This window comes from Acinonyx jubatus, chromosome A3 (genome assembly GCF_027475565.1).
Source record: "Acinonyx jubatus isolate Ajub_Pintada_27869175 chromosome A3, VMU_Ajub_asm_v1.0, whole genome shotgun sequence".
In the NCBI taxonomy this organism is placed as follows: Eukaryota; Metazoa; Chordata; class Mammalia; order Carnivora; family Felidae; genus Acinonyx; species Acinonyx jubatus.
The window spans coordinates 114,798,525-114,814,365 of NC_069388.1; the positions used below are offsets into that span (position 1 = coordinate 114,798,525).

The 15,841-nt window shown below is 36.6% G+C and overlaps 1 protein-coding gene across 6 annotated transcripts in view; it reads right to left on the bottom strand.

Moving 5' to 3' along the window:
- CLIP4 (CAP-Gly domain containing linker protein family member 4) overlaps window positions 1-15,841 on the bottom strand; it is an 80,830-nt gene that overhangs the window by 31,216 nt on the left and 33,773 nt on the right. For all 6 annotated transcript variants that reach the window (XM_053201062.1, XM_015064197.3, XM_053201063.1 and 3 more), the window contains 3 exons: window positions 13,959-14,077; window positions 10,569-10,805; window positions 6,319-6,454 (listed from right to left, as the gene is read on the bottom strand). In XM_053201062.1, coding sequence (XP_053057037.1) covers window positions 6,319-6,454; window positions 10,569-10,805; window positions 13,959-14,077 — 492 coding nt within the window. The remainder of the gene's footprint in view (window positions 1-6,318; window positions 6,455-10,568; window positions 10,806-13,958; window positions 14,078-15,841) is intronic.

A 15,841-nucleotide genomic window follows, 5' to 3' on the forward strand; every position in this document is an offset into this window, starting at 1 on the left:
ACATAGTAGGGATATAAAAAATACTCTCCAGTACAAAATATAATCTTCCCAAAAGGCCTAGCCCTCAGCTCCTGACAATCATAAACAGCACAGTGCGTGCTTGGGAGGAGAGGCATGTGGGGACAGAGGGAGGGCCTGCGGATCTGCAGCAGCTCAGAGTATAAAATTCCATTTAAAAAAGAGGAGTTTATCCAGGCAGTGAAATATCCAGTATAAATAAGTATGCATAGACATTAGAGATAGTGTATAGACTACAAATACAAAGATTATCTGGCTAAGACATTTTAAATGATAAAAAAAGTCATAATATGTATATCACACTCTTCCATCGGGTGTTTACAATCTAATAAAGACATACTGTGACCAAAATGTAATATGTACATTAAAAATAACTTTTTTTAAAATGGGTCTGTAGAAATGCTCAAGACTACCAAAAGTGAGTGTTTTGTTAATAACCAAAAAGTGCTAACTGTATGCCTTTTCCGCTAATCATGAAATGCTTTCCTCCTTGGGATTTTATATTACTTTCTCCTGATTTTACTCTCTTCTGACTTCTCCACAATGTTCTCTCTTCTGTCTCCCACCTAGCATATTTTCCTTGAGTTTCTATCCTTTTCTCTAAACTCTTTTCCTTGCCAAATACACACACACACACACACACACTACAGTGTGATAACTACATCCAATTGCCAAGGGTTGGAAGACAGAAATTATTTTATACTCCAGAAATGTAAATTTGTACAATATTAATGGAAGACAAAAATTCTGACCTAATCCTCTTTGTGGCATTAATTATAAAGAAATATTTATACTTAAAGATGATCACAAAGGTTACAAAAGTTACATTCGTATAAGGAAAAATATCGATAGATTTGTGAAGCCAAAACAATTTCTACTTTACTGCTATGATCCAATTATACTTTTGGAAATTAATCACCAAAAAAAATCCAAATGTGAGGAAAAGACTGTATCTGAATGTGTCATCAATGCAATTCTATTCATAAGTAGGAGAAAACGATTATTTGGCAATGAACTATTACATCACCATCAAGAAGTGAAATAATACAAATTGTAAAGAAATACAGAAAAGTATGAAAATTAAATCAAGTAAATAAACATGAAGTTACATGTTTGATTATGCTATGGTTTTATCTGAGAAAAATGTTATGTGTGGATATAAGAAAGACTGTAAAAAACTAAAAACCGAAACATACTTATGAGAGCACTCAGACTATGAGTTATCTTTTAAATTTGTCATTAATACCATAATAATGTTGCTTAATGGGTGGTTTTTTCTCAATCTGAGGAAAGTTATATGCTTTTTCTTCCAAGGTCTTAGTAGAAAATTTCCACATCATATTATTTCACATAATACTTTTAAAAAAATATTTAATTCCATTGCTTTAATAGATTTTTATAGCATATAAAACCTCACCTATATAGTTCTCATTCTTCCAGTTTTCTCAATTGAATAGATCATTTGGGAGAACCAAAATAAATGTAAAGCCATGACTGGATGCAACCAAAGCCCACAATGCACACAGAATATGGGCTGATATATCTATTCAGTAACTCACGCTAATCAAAATATTGGTGGGATTTTTTCCCAAATCTCAACATATAACTGTAAAACTTAACTACAGTGAATACGTAGGAAGAATTATTTTTTTTAGGAAGAATTATTTTTAAACAGAAGAGTAATAGGTTTCTAGATCAACATGGCCCGTTTTGTTTTACCACAACTCCTGCCAAAACTCCACTGAAATATTAGCAAGGAATAAAAATGAAACAAACTCTAAAGAAAAAAGAAATGATAAAAAGGAGAAAAAATACCAAAAGCTTCCAAAGAAGCTTCCAAAGGGGGGGAGGGGGAGGGAGTCAAAAACAGAACAAAGATTTTGAAACTTCCCCACAGCAACACTGGAAGCTCAAGATAATAGCTGACGAGCCAATGGCCCGGGAGCCACATCCCACCTGCCACCTATTTTTGTAAAGTTCTGTTTGAACAATGTGTTCACACATTGTCCACAGCTGCTTCTTCACTACAACAGGGCAGCTGAATACTGCAAACAAGACACTGGGTGGCCCTCAAAGCCTAAAATATTTACTCGGGCCTTTTACAGAAAAAGTCTGCCAAACTCCATCAGACAATAGAGTATAATTTTCTAAATACTGAAAGAATATGAGTTCCAACCTGACATTTCTTATCCCGTCAAACAATCATATAAAGTGTGAGAGTAGGAATAAACATATTTTTAGGATGGAAGGTTTCAAAAAAATTTTTAGGATGGACACAACTTTTGTCAAAAAGCTACTAGAGGATGTGCTCTACCAAAACAAATAAGTAAACTGAGAAAAAAACTGACTTAGAATAATAAAGAAAAAAACTCTTTCCTCAGAGTATAAAGTCAATAAATGTCTAAAATTGGAAAAATCAAGGGCACCTGTCTGGCCTAGTCAGTAGAGCATGCAACTCTTGTTCTTGGGGTTGTGAGTTCAAGTCTCACATTACACATGGAGATTATATAAAAATAAAATCTTAAGGAAGGATGGAATACATACATACATACATACATACATACATACATAAATGAATAAAATTGGAAAAATCAGGAGAGATTCATATAAATATCTTATTTATAAATATAAATATTAATATCAGAAGATACAACCAAAGAAGTTGAAATAGTTCCTGCCTCTAAAGAGCAGGACTCAGGGTCAGGGAAGGGCAAGCCAGGGAAGGATTTAACTAATGTTTTTAATAAACTTTATGATACAATTTGACTTACTGAACTAGGTACATGTATTCATTTTGGTAATTATTAAAATTATTAAAATACATAAAAATGGTATTACCAAGTATTTTTTTAATGTTTATTTATTTATTTTTGAGAGAGAGAGAGAGAGAGAGAGAGAGAGAGAGAGAGAAGCTGAGAGACAGGGAGACAGAGAATCCCAAGCAGGCTCCACGCTGTCAGTGCAGAGCCCAAAGTGGGACTCAACCTCACAAACCATGAGATCTGACCTGAACTGAAAACAAGAGTCAGTGCTTAACCAACTGAGCCACCCAGGCACCCCAGTTTTGCTAAGTATTAAAATTTATTATAAAATTTTCATAATTGCCAAAACTTAGAAGCAAACAAGATATCCTTTAGTAGATGAATGGGTAAATAAATTGCAATATATCCAGACAATGGAATATTAATTCAGTGCTAACAAGGCATAAACTAGGAAGCCATAAAAAGACATGGAGGAAACTTAAATGCAAGTTACTCAGTGAAAGAAGCCACTCTGAAGATGCCACGTTCATATTGTATAATCCCAATGATATGACATTCTGGAAAAGACAAAACTAAGAAGACAGTAAAAAGATCAGTGGTTACCAGGCGTTGACGGGGGGAAGGGATGAACAGGCGGAGCACAGAGGATTTTTAGGAAGGTGAAAACACTCTGTATGATACTGTAATGATAGAGACATGTCACTAAACATTTGTCCAAACCCACAGAATGTACCACACAAGAAGTGAACCCCAGTGGAAACTATGAGCTTTGAGTGATGATGAAAAGTCGGTGCAGGTTCATCTATTTTAAGAAACGTAGCCTCTGATGAAGGGATGCTGGTAATGGGGGGGTGGCCACACATGCATGGGAACAGGGGATACACAGGAAAATCCAGCACCTTCGTCTCAATTTTGTTTTGAACCTAAATTGCTCTAAAAAAAGGTCTCAAAAATTATTATAAAATTTCTACAATTTAAAAAATCTAGGGGCACCTGGGTGGCTCAATCAGTTAAGCATCCGACTTCAGCTCAGGTCATGATCTCATGGCTCGTGAGTTTAAGCCCCATGTCACGCTCTGTGCTGACAGCTCAGAGCCTGGAGCCTGCTTCAGATTCTGTGTCTCCGTCTGTCTCTGCCCCTTCCCTGCTTGTGCTCGCTCTATCTCTCTCTATCTCTTTCTCTCTCTCTCAAAAATAAATATTTTTAAAAGTTTTTTTAATAAAATAAAAATAAAAAATCTAATACATGCTAGAATGAACAGATCAGTTGAACAAAAAATCCTGAAACCGATGATAGCATTTATAAGAACTTAATTTATAATGAAGGAAGCACAAGCCAGAGGAAAACTGATAAGAGTTAGAGGGGAGAAAAAATAATAATAACTGTTGCTGAGAAGAGACACATTCTTCGGCTTCTGCTTAGGGTTCTTCGGCTTCTTAGGGTAACCCTATTTTTAAATCCAACACATGATCATTGCCCTGCCCAAAACTCCCCTTTAAGCATGTAAAAGGGACAGAAGCAGGTCCTTGGGGTATCCAGCTTTGTCCTCATCAAACATGCCTCTCCTTGGGATGATGAGATCTGGGGGCAACATGCATTCTGTTACAATCAAAGCATTTCCCATGAACCTGACTGACATCTGCCCTGTAGGTTGCTAGCAGTTTTGCTCTTGCCTTCAGTCTGTTTGACAGTTACCAAAATTAGCTAACAGAGGAAAATTAAAATTAAATTCTTAACTCCACCCAACTAACCAAATACATTCCAAATGGGTTAAATAACTCAGCGTAAAAAATTAAAACATTCAAAAGAATAAAATATATAATTTTAAATTAATCCTTGATTAGGAAGAAGTATCTAAGCATAAAAGCAATGTAAGAAGTTATAAAGAAAAAGTCTTAACTACATAAAACTTTGTGCCAAAACACTGCAAATGAAGTTCAAAGGCAAATGAAAAACTGGGCAAAACATCTGTAATAACTGTGAGAATTTAATATCTTAAGTATGTATTTGTGTTTCTAAAGTTTTTAAAAACCCACTAATATCTCAATCTCAATCATTTAGTAAGTAATACGAACAAGTATTTCTGGGCAATTGCCAGGATGACACTGTGTGTGTGTGTGTGTGTGTATGTATCACAATAAAACATTTTCACCACAATTGAAGAAATATGAATTCAAACATAGAAACTTTCAGCCATCATATTGGAAAAATTAAAGAAAATGCAGCCATTAAAAAATCACATTTTCTAACAATATTTAATGATTTGGGTAAATTATAATAGCATTTTGGGGCGCCTGGGTGGCTCAGTCGGTTAAGTGTCCAACATCAGCTCAAGTCATGATCTCATAGTTCGTGAGTTTGGGCCCTGCATTGGGCTCTGTGCTGACAGCTCAGGCCCTGGAGCCTTCTTCTGATTCTGTATCTCCCTCCCCTCAGCTCCTCCCCTGCTCACACTCTGTCCCTCTCTCAAAAATAAAGATTAAAAAAAAATTTTTTTTAATTATAATAGCATGTCAAGTAAAAATGTAAAATACATATAACTATATAATCCAAATTTCATGAAAAGGATTAAGTGGAAATATATCGGTGATTTTATCTTCTTCTTTTAACCTTTTTTATATTTTTCAAATTTTATACAAAAAACATTTTTATAAAGAAAAAAAATTAATAATCCACCAAAAAATGATGCTCCATTTTAAGTATATGACAAAAGTATATGACAAAAGTATATGACATTTTAAGTATATAACTTTGATAAATGCATAACAGTTAGCAAATAGCTACCATTTGTTGAGTACTAAGAGGGAATCAAGCACTATTCAAGGTGCTTTATATATTTATCATACAAACTCTTGAGGTATTGTTAGCCCCATTTACTGAAGACAAACTGAGGCACAAAAAGAGAATTAAGGTCACACAGCTGGTAGGTAGGGAAACTGATTCGTACCCAAGCAGTCAGACTCTAAGCAAGGACTTCAGCATTAAATCATAGTGCCTCCTTGTGGAGCTGATATGAAATACTGACCAACCAAGGAAATTAATGTTCTAGAAGAATATTTCATGGCAAGGAAAAATATTCACAAAATAGTAAGTGACAAATTCAATTCAATATGTCAAGGGGTGTGTGTGTGTGTGTGTGTGTGTGTGTGTGTGTGTGTGACAGAGAGGAGAGAATATGAATTTAAACAAACATCTGTCAGAAAGAGAAAGAATCATCCCGTCTCAGCAGTACAGTTATAAAGTTGGCCTCGTTTGCTATTTGAAGTTTTCAAGCTTTTCCACCTCCAGAGCTCTGCACTTCCTTGATAACGAAGTCCCTTCCTCAGCCTTGAGAGCACCCTGGGCAGGACCGACGGAGGTGCAGAGAGCCGGGTGTACTCCTGGTGAGACATCATCTCCCAATCAATGTACTGCTCACAGCAAGAACAGGGCAGCCCCTTCATTTACTACATAGGAAAGTTTTATTTAAAAACCATAAAAGAGTAAATCTGATTATCTTAAACTAATTCCCATTAAGTTAGACTGTATCTCCCTTACCATATTTGGGGGCACATTTAAAGTACTGGATTTTCCCAACACTTCCATTGTTTTTTCCTTCTGGTTCATCCAACTCAATGCCAGCCCACTGCCCACTTGCAAATTCAGTTGTTCCACAAAATCTTAATGTTCCAACCTAAAGAAAACATAAATCAGAATACATTTTGAGGATTACTAGTAACTCTAAATGTGCTACTCTTGCACACTTTATAGAAGTTTTTAAAAACTATTCTCTCAAAGCAGACTTCAGAACAGTAATATTACCAGGGACAAAAGGAAATATTATATAATTATAACAGTCAAGTCACCAAAAAGACACAAGAATCCTAAATCTGTATGCACCCAACAACCGATCTTGGAAAATCTCCAAATATTTGGAAATTAAACAATATACTCCCAAATAGCCCACGGTGAAAGAGAAAATCGCAAGGGAATTTAAAAACACTTTGAATTGAGTGAAAATGATAACATGATACATGAAAATTTGTGGGATGCAACAAAAGCAGTGCTTAGAGGGAAATCCATAGCATTAAACACTGGTGTTAGAAAAGGCCTCAAATCAATGATCTAAACTTCCATTTTAAAAAACTAGAAAGTGAAGACACAAAGCAAGCCAAAGGAAAGAAACAATAAAGATAAGAAATTAAGAACAGAAAAATAATAAAGAATATCAATGAAACCAAAAGCCGGTTATCTGTAAGGATAAATAAGATTAATAAACTTCTAGCTAGACACCAAGAGAAAAATAAGAGAGGACACAAACTGCAAACATCATGAATGAAAGCAGGACACTGTTACACCCCCTCAGTCATTTAAAGAATAGTAAGAAAGGGGGCACCTGGGTGGCTCAGTCAAGCAGCCGACTTCAGCTCAGGTCATGATCTCCCAGGGTTCATGCGTTGGAATGCCACATCAGACTCTCTGCTGTCAGCACAGAGTCTGCTTTGGATCCTCTGTTCTCCTCTCCCTCTGTCCCTCCCCCACTGGTGTGCACACTCTCTTTCTCTCTCAAAAATAAATAAACATTAAAAAATAATAGTAAGAAAATACTATGAACAACCCTATACCTGTAAATTTAATGAATGAGGTAAGATAAAATGTTCCAATTCCTTAAAAGATGCAAACTGTCAAAGCTCACACCTGAACTGAATTTATAGTTTAAAACCTTCCACAAAAACAAAACAAAACAAAACAAAAAAACCCTGCAGAACCTGATGGACTCACTGGTGAATTCTACCCAAGAATTTGAGGAAAAAATAATCAATTCTACACAAACCTAGATAGAATATAAAAGTGGAAGGACTAATTCTCAACTCATTCCCAGCATTACCCTTGATACCAAAAGCAGACACAAGGATCCTCAACAAAACAAGAGCAAATCAAATCCAGCAATATATAGAATCCAGCAATATATGGAAAATCAAATCCAGTGTCATGACCAAGTAAGGTTTATCATAAGAAAGCAAGGTTAGTTCAACATTTGAGAATTAATAAATATAATTCATCATACCCACAAACTTCTAAATAGAAGAAACTTATTCTCTCAATAAATGCAGAAAAAGCCTTTGGCAAATCTCAACATCCTTTCATGATAATAATAATTTTTTTAAAAAACTTTCAGCAAACCAGGATTAGATGGGAACTTCCACAACTTAGTAAAAGATACTCACAAAATCTACAGCTAACAATTATGGTACTTAATGCTGAGTGCTTAATGCTGAGTGCTTCCTCCTCCAGATGGGGAGCAGAACAATTGATCAGTTCTTACTACTTCTACTCATCGTTATACTGGAGGTCCTTGGCAATGAAACTAGGCAAGAAAAACAAATGAAAGGCATACAGATTGGAAAGAAAGAAAACTGTCTCTATTCACAGATAACATGATTGTCTCCACGGGATATCCCAAAGAATCCACAAACAAGGTCAAGAGAATTCATAAATTGAGCAAGGTTACAGGATATATGGTCCATATACAAAAATCAACTGTATTTCTATAAGAAATTTCAAATTCATAAATTGAGCAAGGTTACAGGATATATGGTCCATATACAAAAATCAACTGTATTTCTATAAGAAATTTCCAAAACACCACCATTTACAATAGCACCAAAGATCATGAAAAATTTAGGTATAAATGTAACAAGGTATATGCAGTATCTAAATGCTTAAAACTACAAAACTGATGAAATAAACCTATTAAATAGAGATATACTGTGCTTGTGTTTGAAAGACTCAGTATCTTTAAGACATTCGTTCTCCTCAACTGATCTATGTCAACACAACTCTATTCAAAATCCCAGCAGGACTTTCTGTATGATTTTAAATCCATAAGCTGATTCTACAATGTACATGGAAAGACAAAGAAACTAAAAACAAAACAAAACTGAAGGCCTAACAACAAATGATTGCAAGACTTACTATAAAGCTACAGCACTTAAGACAGGGTAGTACTGAAGAAAGGATAATCATTGCACCGATGGAACAGAATAAAATCCAGAAAGACCCATACACATAAGGTCAATTGACAAAGGGGCAAGGGCAATTCGAGAGAGAAAGAACAGTCTTGTCAAAATATGGTGCTGGAACAGATAATCAAACACAAAAAAAGAGAGAAAGCAACTCTATACCTAGCCCTCTGCACAAAAATTAACTCAAAATTAAATACAAACTAAATGTAAAACCTAAAACTATAAACTTCTAGGAGAAAGCATATGTGCTCTATCCTCTACTGTACTATGACATAGTGGAAAGTTTCTTAGCTATGCTAAACACACAATCCATATAAGGAAACACTGATAAAATGGACTTCACCAAAATTTAAAACTTCTGCTCTTTGAGGGGCACCTGGGTGGCTCAGTTGGCTGAGTGTCCAACTCTTGATTCCAGCTCAGGTCATGATCTCGTGGTTCAGTTCATGGAACGAAGCCCCACATCAGAGCCTGTCAGCTCCGAGCCTGCTTGGGATTCTCCCTCTCTCTCTGCTCCAACCCCCTCACTCTCTCTCTCTCTCTCTCTCAAAATAAATGAACGTTTAAAAAAACAAAAACAAAAAAACTTCTGCTCCTTGAAAGACATCCCTAAGAGGATAAAAAGACAAGCAGCAAAGCAGCAAACTGAGAGAAAGAATAAAGGCAGCAGGATGGCCGTGAAGTGATCAAGTTAAACCAGCTGACTGGTACATGCACACTCATTATATGCTTCTACTTTTGTATAGCTTTAAATTATCCAAAATTAAAGGTAAAATAAAACAACAGAATAACTCTTCTAAACACCCATTCTCAGGCATAAGACAGGAAGACTAAGGAGGCTGAATATTAATCCCAAGTTAAAAATAATAATAATAATAAAAGCTAACCAATGCCCCATGGATACATTCTCTTGGAAGTTGATAAATGTCCTTCTCAACATAATCATTTGTTTGTAGTTTACCTTCCTTTTTGAAACAATTTGCTCAGGAAATCCAACTTCCCGATTTTGGTGTTTTCTGTGGAACCCGCATCACCCTCCCCATAAGCCCACCCAAATATTTAGACATAACTGTGTTAGGAAATTCGACAGGCAAGCAGGGATGCCCTGTTCCATTCTTCATACCACGCTCCCCATTAACCCCAAAGCTAAAGAAAAAAAGAAAAAGAAAAAGAAACAGCCCTTCCTTATGAGGTATTAGAAAAGAGAGAATGGCAACAAGTAAGTGCTGAAAGGAAACAGAGGCTTTGGAGAAAAAGAGGCATCTAGAGCATCTTCAGTAGGCCAGGAGGGGAGGTCCTCTTTTCCACATACACTTTTATTATCAGGTTAAAATAATATCCAAGATTTCTCTATTTATAGGATCTCAAGGCCAAACACCCATGAACAGCAAGGGTCTCCTTTGTTCCATTTGTGCCAGGTAGTCACAGTGGGAACACCTCCTGAAGACTGCAGGGGGCCGCAAGGAGATAGCTCTGGGCTCAGCAGTGTCTCAGCTCACGCCTCTGAATTCACGCAACAGTTCTTCCGTACTCCAGCCCTCCCATTCCAGCAAAGACATCTTCATCACTAAGTCCAAGTCGTTTATATTCTTAGATCACACTTCATAGTAAGCGTGCATCTAAGCTTCACAGCTTCCGTTAAGTATGCTTCTACTTACACAATGCACTTTTAAAAAAAAAAAAAAACTCCCAACTCTGGCCACACTGTATATACTTTGGCACTCAAGCCACAAACACTATGACCTGAGACACAGCTTTAGAGACCACGGTTACTTACTATACCTTCTGTCCTGCAATAACAACACGATCCCCCAACTTCAGACCGAGTGATGCAAGCATCGCCTTGCTAGTAACACGATCATAGCTTGGAAGCATGGGCTTTGAAATGTCGCATGACAGGGGCACCACATCTAACAGCATCTGCTTGATTTCTTTAGCAGTTGCTGCGGCATCGGCCATTTCTAATGGCATTTCAACTGGGTCTGGAACAACATCAGCAGGGATCTGTCCTTTGTCGTTCTACAAGTAGAAGAGAACAATTTCAATTCATATCTACTCCAAAGCTCTACACGGTCATACACATTAAAAAAAAAAAAAAAGGTTTTTAAAAATTTAAGTTAAACTCATTCCTCATGTATTTATTCAGACAATTTACTGAACATCTACTACATGCCAGACACCATTCTAAATGCTACTGACGCCACAGTGAGGAGAAAAAACCCTGCCCTCAAGAAGCACACCTTCTGGTGGGAGAGACAGACTACAAACAATCAAACAAGTCAAGGATATATTATCTTAAATGGTAAAAAGTGGCAGAGAGAGAAAAACAATTCAGGGAAAGGAGGTGGAGACCCGGAGAGCAGTGTCTATGCATGCACAGTGGTCAGGGAAGGATGCACCGCTAAGATGCACTGACGCCGAGGCCCGAGGAGTCAGGTGTGGGAGTACCATGCAGGGTAGCCGGTTGGGAAAGGCGGCCCAGGCTCGGGGAAGGGCAAATGCAGAGGTCATGAGTGGACAGCATGCCTGGCTGTGCAGGTTTGGAGACAGAAGTCACAGCACTGACTGGCTTCCCAACCCCAGATCCGAGATTCTGCCCACTATTCCACAGCCGCCGCCTCGGCTCTGTGACCTGACCCATCCTGCCCACTCATGGAGTGACTCAGATTTCAGGAATAGAAACTATAGTTTCAACACTTCTAAATTTGGGCTATAATCAAGAAAACAGCTCTGGTCTCACTATAAAGGAGAGACTGCATCCTTGGATTTATCCTGCAACAAGATAAAATGGTCAGTTACGAGCCCACTAACATTTGCATGGTGTTTATATAACCAAATCCTATCATATAAATTGTCTCATTTGATTCTCACATCAAGAAAAAGCTTACGAATAAAACAGATAAAATATCCATGCCCATGGAGAGTTTATACTGTAGTAGGAGAGACAATAACCAACTAAACACACAGAGTATTACTACTGTTTCCACTTTGCCCATTAGGAAAATTCAGCGAGAAAAGATTAATGACTCACTCAAAGTCATTTACGTGATTCCTGGCAGAGGTGACATTTGAATCCATGTCTAGGACCAGCTAGACTCAGTCGAGAATTTCTCCTACTCAGGGCTATCCTTCCCTCAAACATGTATCTCTCTTCTGTGTTCCCTAACCAAAACACTTGGACTCAATAAACATGCTTCCAGACTGTAATCTTCTTCTAATAAGATGAATCAAGATTCTTTTGCTGAGAAACTTCTTTTCCTTGTCTTCTCTACTGATTATCTTCAAATGCTCCGTATGGGTGAAAATATGAGGCTTTTAGAACACACTTAGTTTGCAAGTGCCTCACATTTTTTGTTTTAAAATTCATGTCAGTTTGGTCCTAAGTAAACATATGGTAGGAAGACTTGTTATCAAATGGCTGAGACAGTGATAGGTCTATTTTAATCCCAGATTTCAAAGAAAATATACAAAATATAATAAAGGTGTGTATAACACAAATATGTACTCTTGATACAAAAGGGGGGGATATTTTAAAACCTCGTACTGATAAGCTGCAAACTATATTTACAATGACTATTTTACTTTAGATTTATAAGTCCTCACCTCTCTAGAGTAAGTCACACACTTAACATTAATTCCTAGAAAATGTGGCAACTAAAACTTGTTAAAAAATACTAAATAATAATAAAATAACAGTGATGATGTCATGCTAACATAAGAAAGCTTGCTCATGATTAATTATGGAAATCCATTTTCTTCTAAAATTGTGGTTATCACAGTATGAGCCAGGGACTACTGCTGACCCACATGTTGGCTGTTTTTTTTTTAAGTATTAATCTTCAAAATACAATAATCTATTATTATTTCTGGCTTGAATTGATAATCTACCTCAATGGCATGCCTCACTGCCTCTTACTAAATTCAAAATATTCTCTCCACTAATGAGGTCTTGTCAACAGTTGTACTAGGGAAAGCACACACACATCCCCCTCACATTCCAACCAAACTGCACAATCATCTTCCTAGCCTTCGTGCACACTACTCTCCTCCCTGCCTAAACCGCTCTTCGCACCTCCCTCCTCTAACCGTTACTTCTTAATGATGTTTAAGTGCTCAATGTCACCTTTGCCAGAAAGCCTTCCCAAGGCTTAGAGAGATACCCCTGGTACGTGACCCCATGGCACTCTGTGCCCACTCCCGCATCATAACCCACTGAATGCAACACACTACAGTAAAATTACTTGTCCATCCTCCCCTCTGGACTATATTCTCTTTGGAGACAAAAACTTTTATTTATTGTTGTATTCTCCAAGTGCCCAATAAACAACAGGGAAGGAGGAAGGGAGGGGGGGGGAAGGAAAGAGGGGAGAAGGGTTAATTAATCAAAGATGGGATTAAACAAAGTGTGCCAGAAAGAAGTAGGGAGAAGGGAAACAAGAAAGCGGGGAGGGCGAGAGGAAAAGGGAGAGGGGGAGAGGAAAAGGGGGGGAGGGAAGAGACTTTTTCAAACACTGCCCACTCCTGTCCCTTCAAGGGAAGGCACAGACCCCATTAAGAATCCCCACCAAAACAAGTCACTGCTGTTAATACTAAGAAAAAGAACACTGAGAGCTGCTCTGTGAAGACAATAAAATAACCAAAGATTTGAAAATTATGAAATTCAATCCTGTGTGTTAACTTTGTAAATTAGTAACACAATTACCATGAAAAAATTAATTTTCCCTTTAATTTTTAAACATTTACTCCACTCCTAAATGTGCATTTTTAAAAATTTTCTGGAATGTTTTTCCAAAAAAATTTGAAATATAATTTAACATAGAAATATAACTTTAACATATGCATTTTTGATAGCTAACTTTTTATAAATACATCGAAAAACTAAATGAAAGATACTGAAACTCAAAGATGGTAACACTTTAAGGTACATTTTACTTCACTGATGAAAGGAAATTCTGTAGAGCTTATCAATACAAGGGGACTGAAATTCACTGCTATGCCTTATAATTATTTGAGATAAAGTTGATCACCATTACTCTTTATACGCAGCACAAAAATCTAAATTCTTTCCTCATACAGATTCTATAACAACATCCAGATACAACTCTTTACTGGGAGATAACAGTAGACATTTTAACTCTTTTAATATTTTTCACTTTTAATTTAGTCTCTTACCCTAAATGCAGGATTTGCTCCATGTTCCAATAAGCATCTCACGGTACTTGCACACAAGTTATATGCAGCAATATGCAGAGCTGTTCCAAAATTAAAGTCACTGCAAGTGGCATCTACATCTGCAATGACACACCGCACGTATATTAACTAAAAACTTAGATTTAGCTATTACAATATAAAAGGAGACAGGCTGAGTTTGTCTGTTTGCTTGTTTTGGTTGGGGGAAGAACATTAATAAGCCACTTAATGAGACTTAAACCAACCTGCTAGAAGCACCGTTTCACATATTTGTCACCTATGTAATCAGATATGTAATCACCATTCACAAATACAATCTCCATGTTACAATCTGGTCAACCAATTATTTTCTTAGTACAATAAAATATCGTTACAACAAGAACTGATATTATCATAGACTTTCCAACTATCACAAACTAAACTATATTTAAAAGAAGTTAATGGTAATAATTCACATTTGTAAAAGTATCTGAACACAATCTCTCATTAACCTCCTGCATACGTGCCATGACAACTACAATGAGGTAGAAGGGTTTACGTCAGGAGCCAGTAAACAATGGCCCAGGGGCCAAGCACAACTCGTCATCTGTTTTTATAAATAAAGTTTTACTGGAACATGGCCACATACATTTTTACATATTCTCTATGGCTAGACACCTTCCATAACTGCAGAATCAAGTAGTTCCAGTGATCCAGGTTCCTATCTGGCCTTTTACATGGAAAGTAGTAGGTAAAATAATGCAGAATTTTCAAATCAGCAATAAGTTAACGACTAATTAAACATGCAAATGTGTGCAAATCATATTAATTCAAAATACTTCATCAAACAAATGAATTTGGACTTCATAGTAGGAAAAAAGAATCTTGCAATTCTAAGGACATTTTAATAACCTTTCAATAAATCATCAAGATGCTATATTTAGACACAAGAAATCTTCCAGATTTGGAAATCCCATTTTGAATGTTTTCTGTAACAAGGGTTTTAAATACTTGGTTCCACTAATCCTTCCTTAACCTAAACCGTACCAGCCCACATGCCCTACCAACAACGGCAAACAACCAAGACATGCTCAGGACAGACCTTCCTGAGTTATTCAAGACACTATACTACCAAAAGAGGCCCTTCTTCCCAACATCAATCAAAAATTAAAAGGTAAAAGTTAAAGATAAAATGGACGATTATACAAAGCAGGTTAGAAACAAACATTCTGGGAAATTTAACTGTTGAACCTATAGAACAAGTCTGCTACAAACGGGGAGAACACTGTATCCCGCCCACCTTCAACTTTAAGTATTACTACTGCACATGCTCTCATTTTTTTTCTCAAAAGAAAACCAACCCACTTGAGAGGACCAGAGAAAAAGTCAAAATACCAGGACTGTAATTTAGACACTCTGATGTTCAATTTTAGGGTATCACCATCAAGATAGGAGTGAGGGGGAAAAAAAACCCTTGAAATTGTGTCCTTTAGTGGAATCACAGAATTTCAGAACCGAATGCCATCTAAAATACTCTTTATGATTTCAATGCTTAGCTCTGAAAGCTTTATTGCTCTATTTCTGGCTACTCGAGAGAAAAGAATTATATAGCACATAGATTCAATTACACTTTATAAAATCCATGTTAAACTGGGGAATTTGCAGATATAAAAACCCAGAGAACAGTATTTTGTACTTTTAATTTGTATCTCTTTGTACCAAGTCTTTTGTGAAATGACAGTAATTAACCTTCAACATAGAAATATTAAACTATTCCTGAGAAAACGTGGAATAGGAGGTCATATGGAACAAGATGGATTAGAAGTCAAAATCTCTTTGAATTTTAATTTTTATGCCACTAATAAAGTGTCCAACTAATAACATCT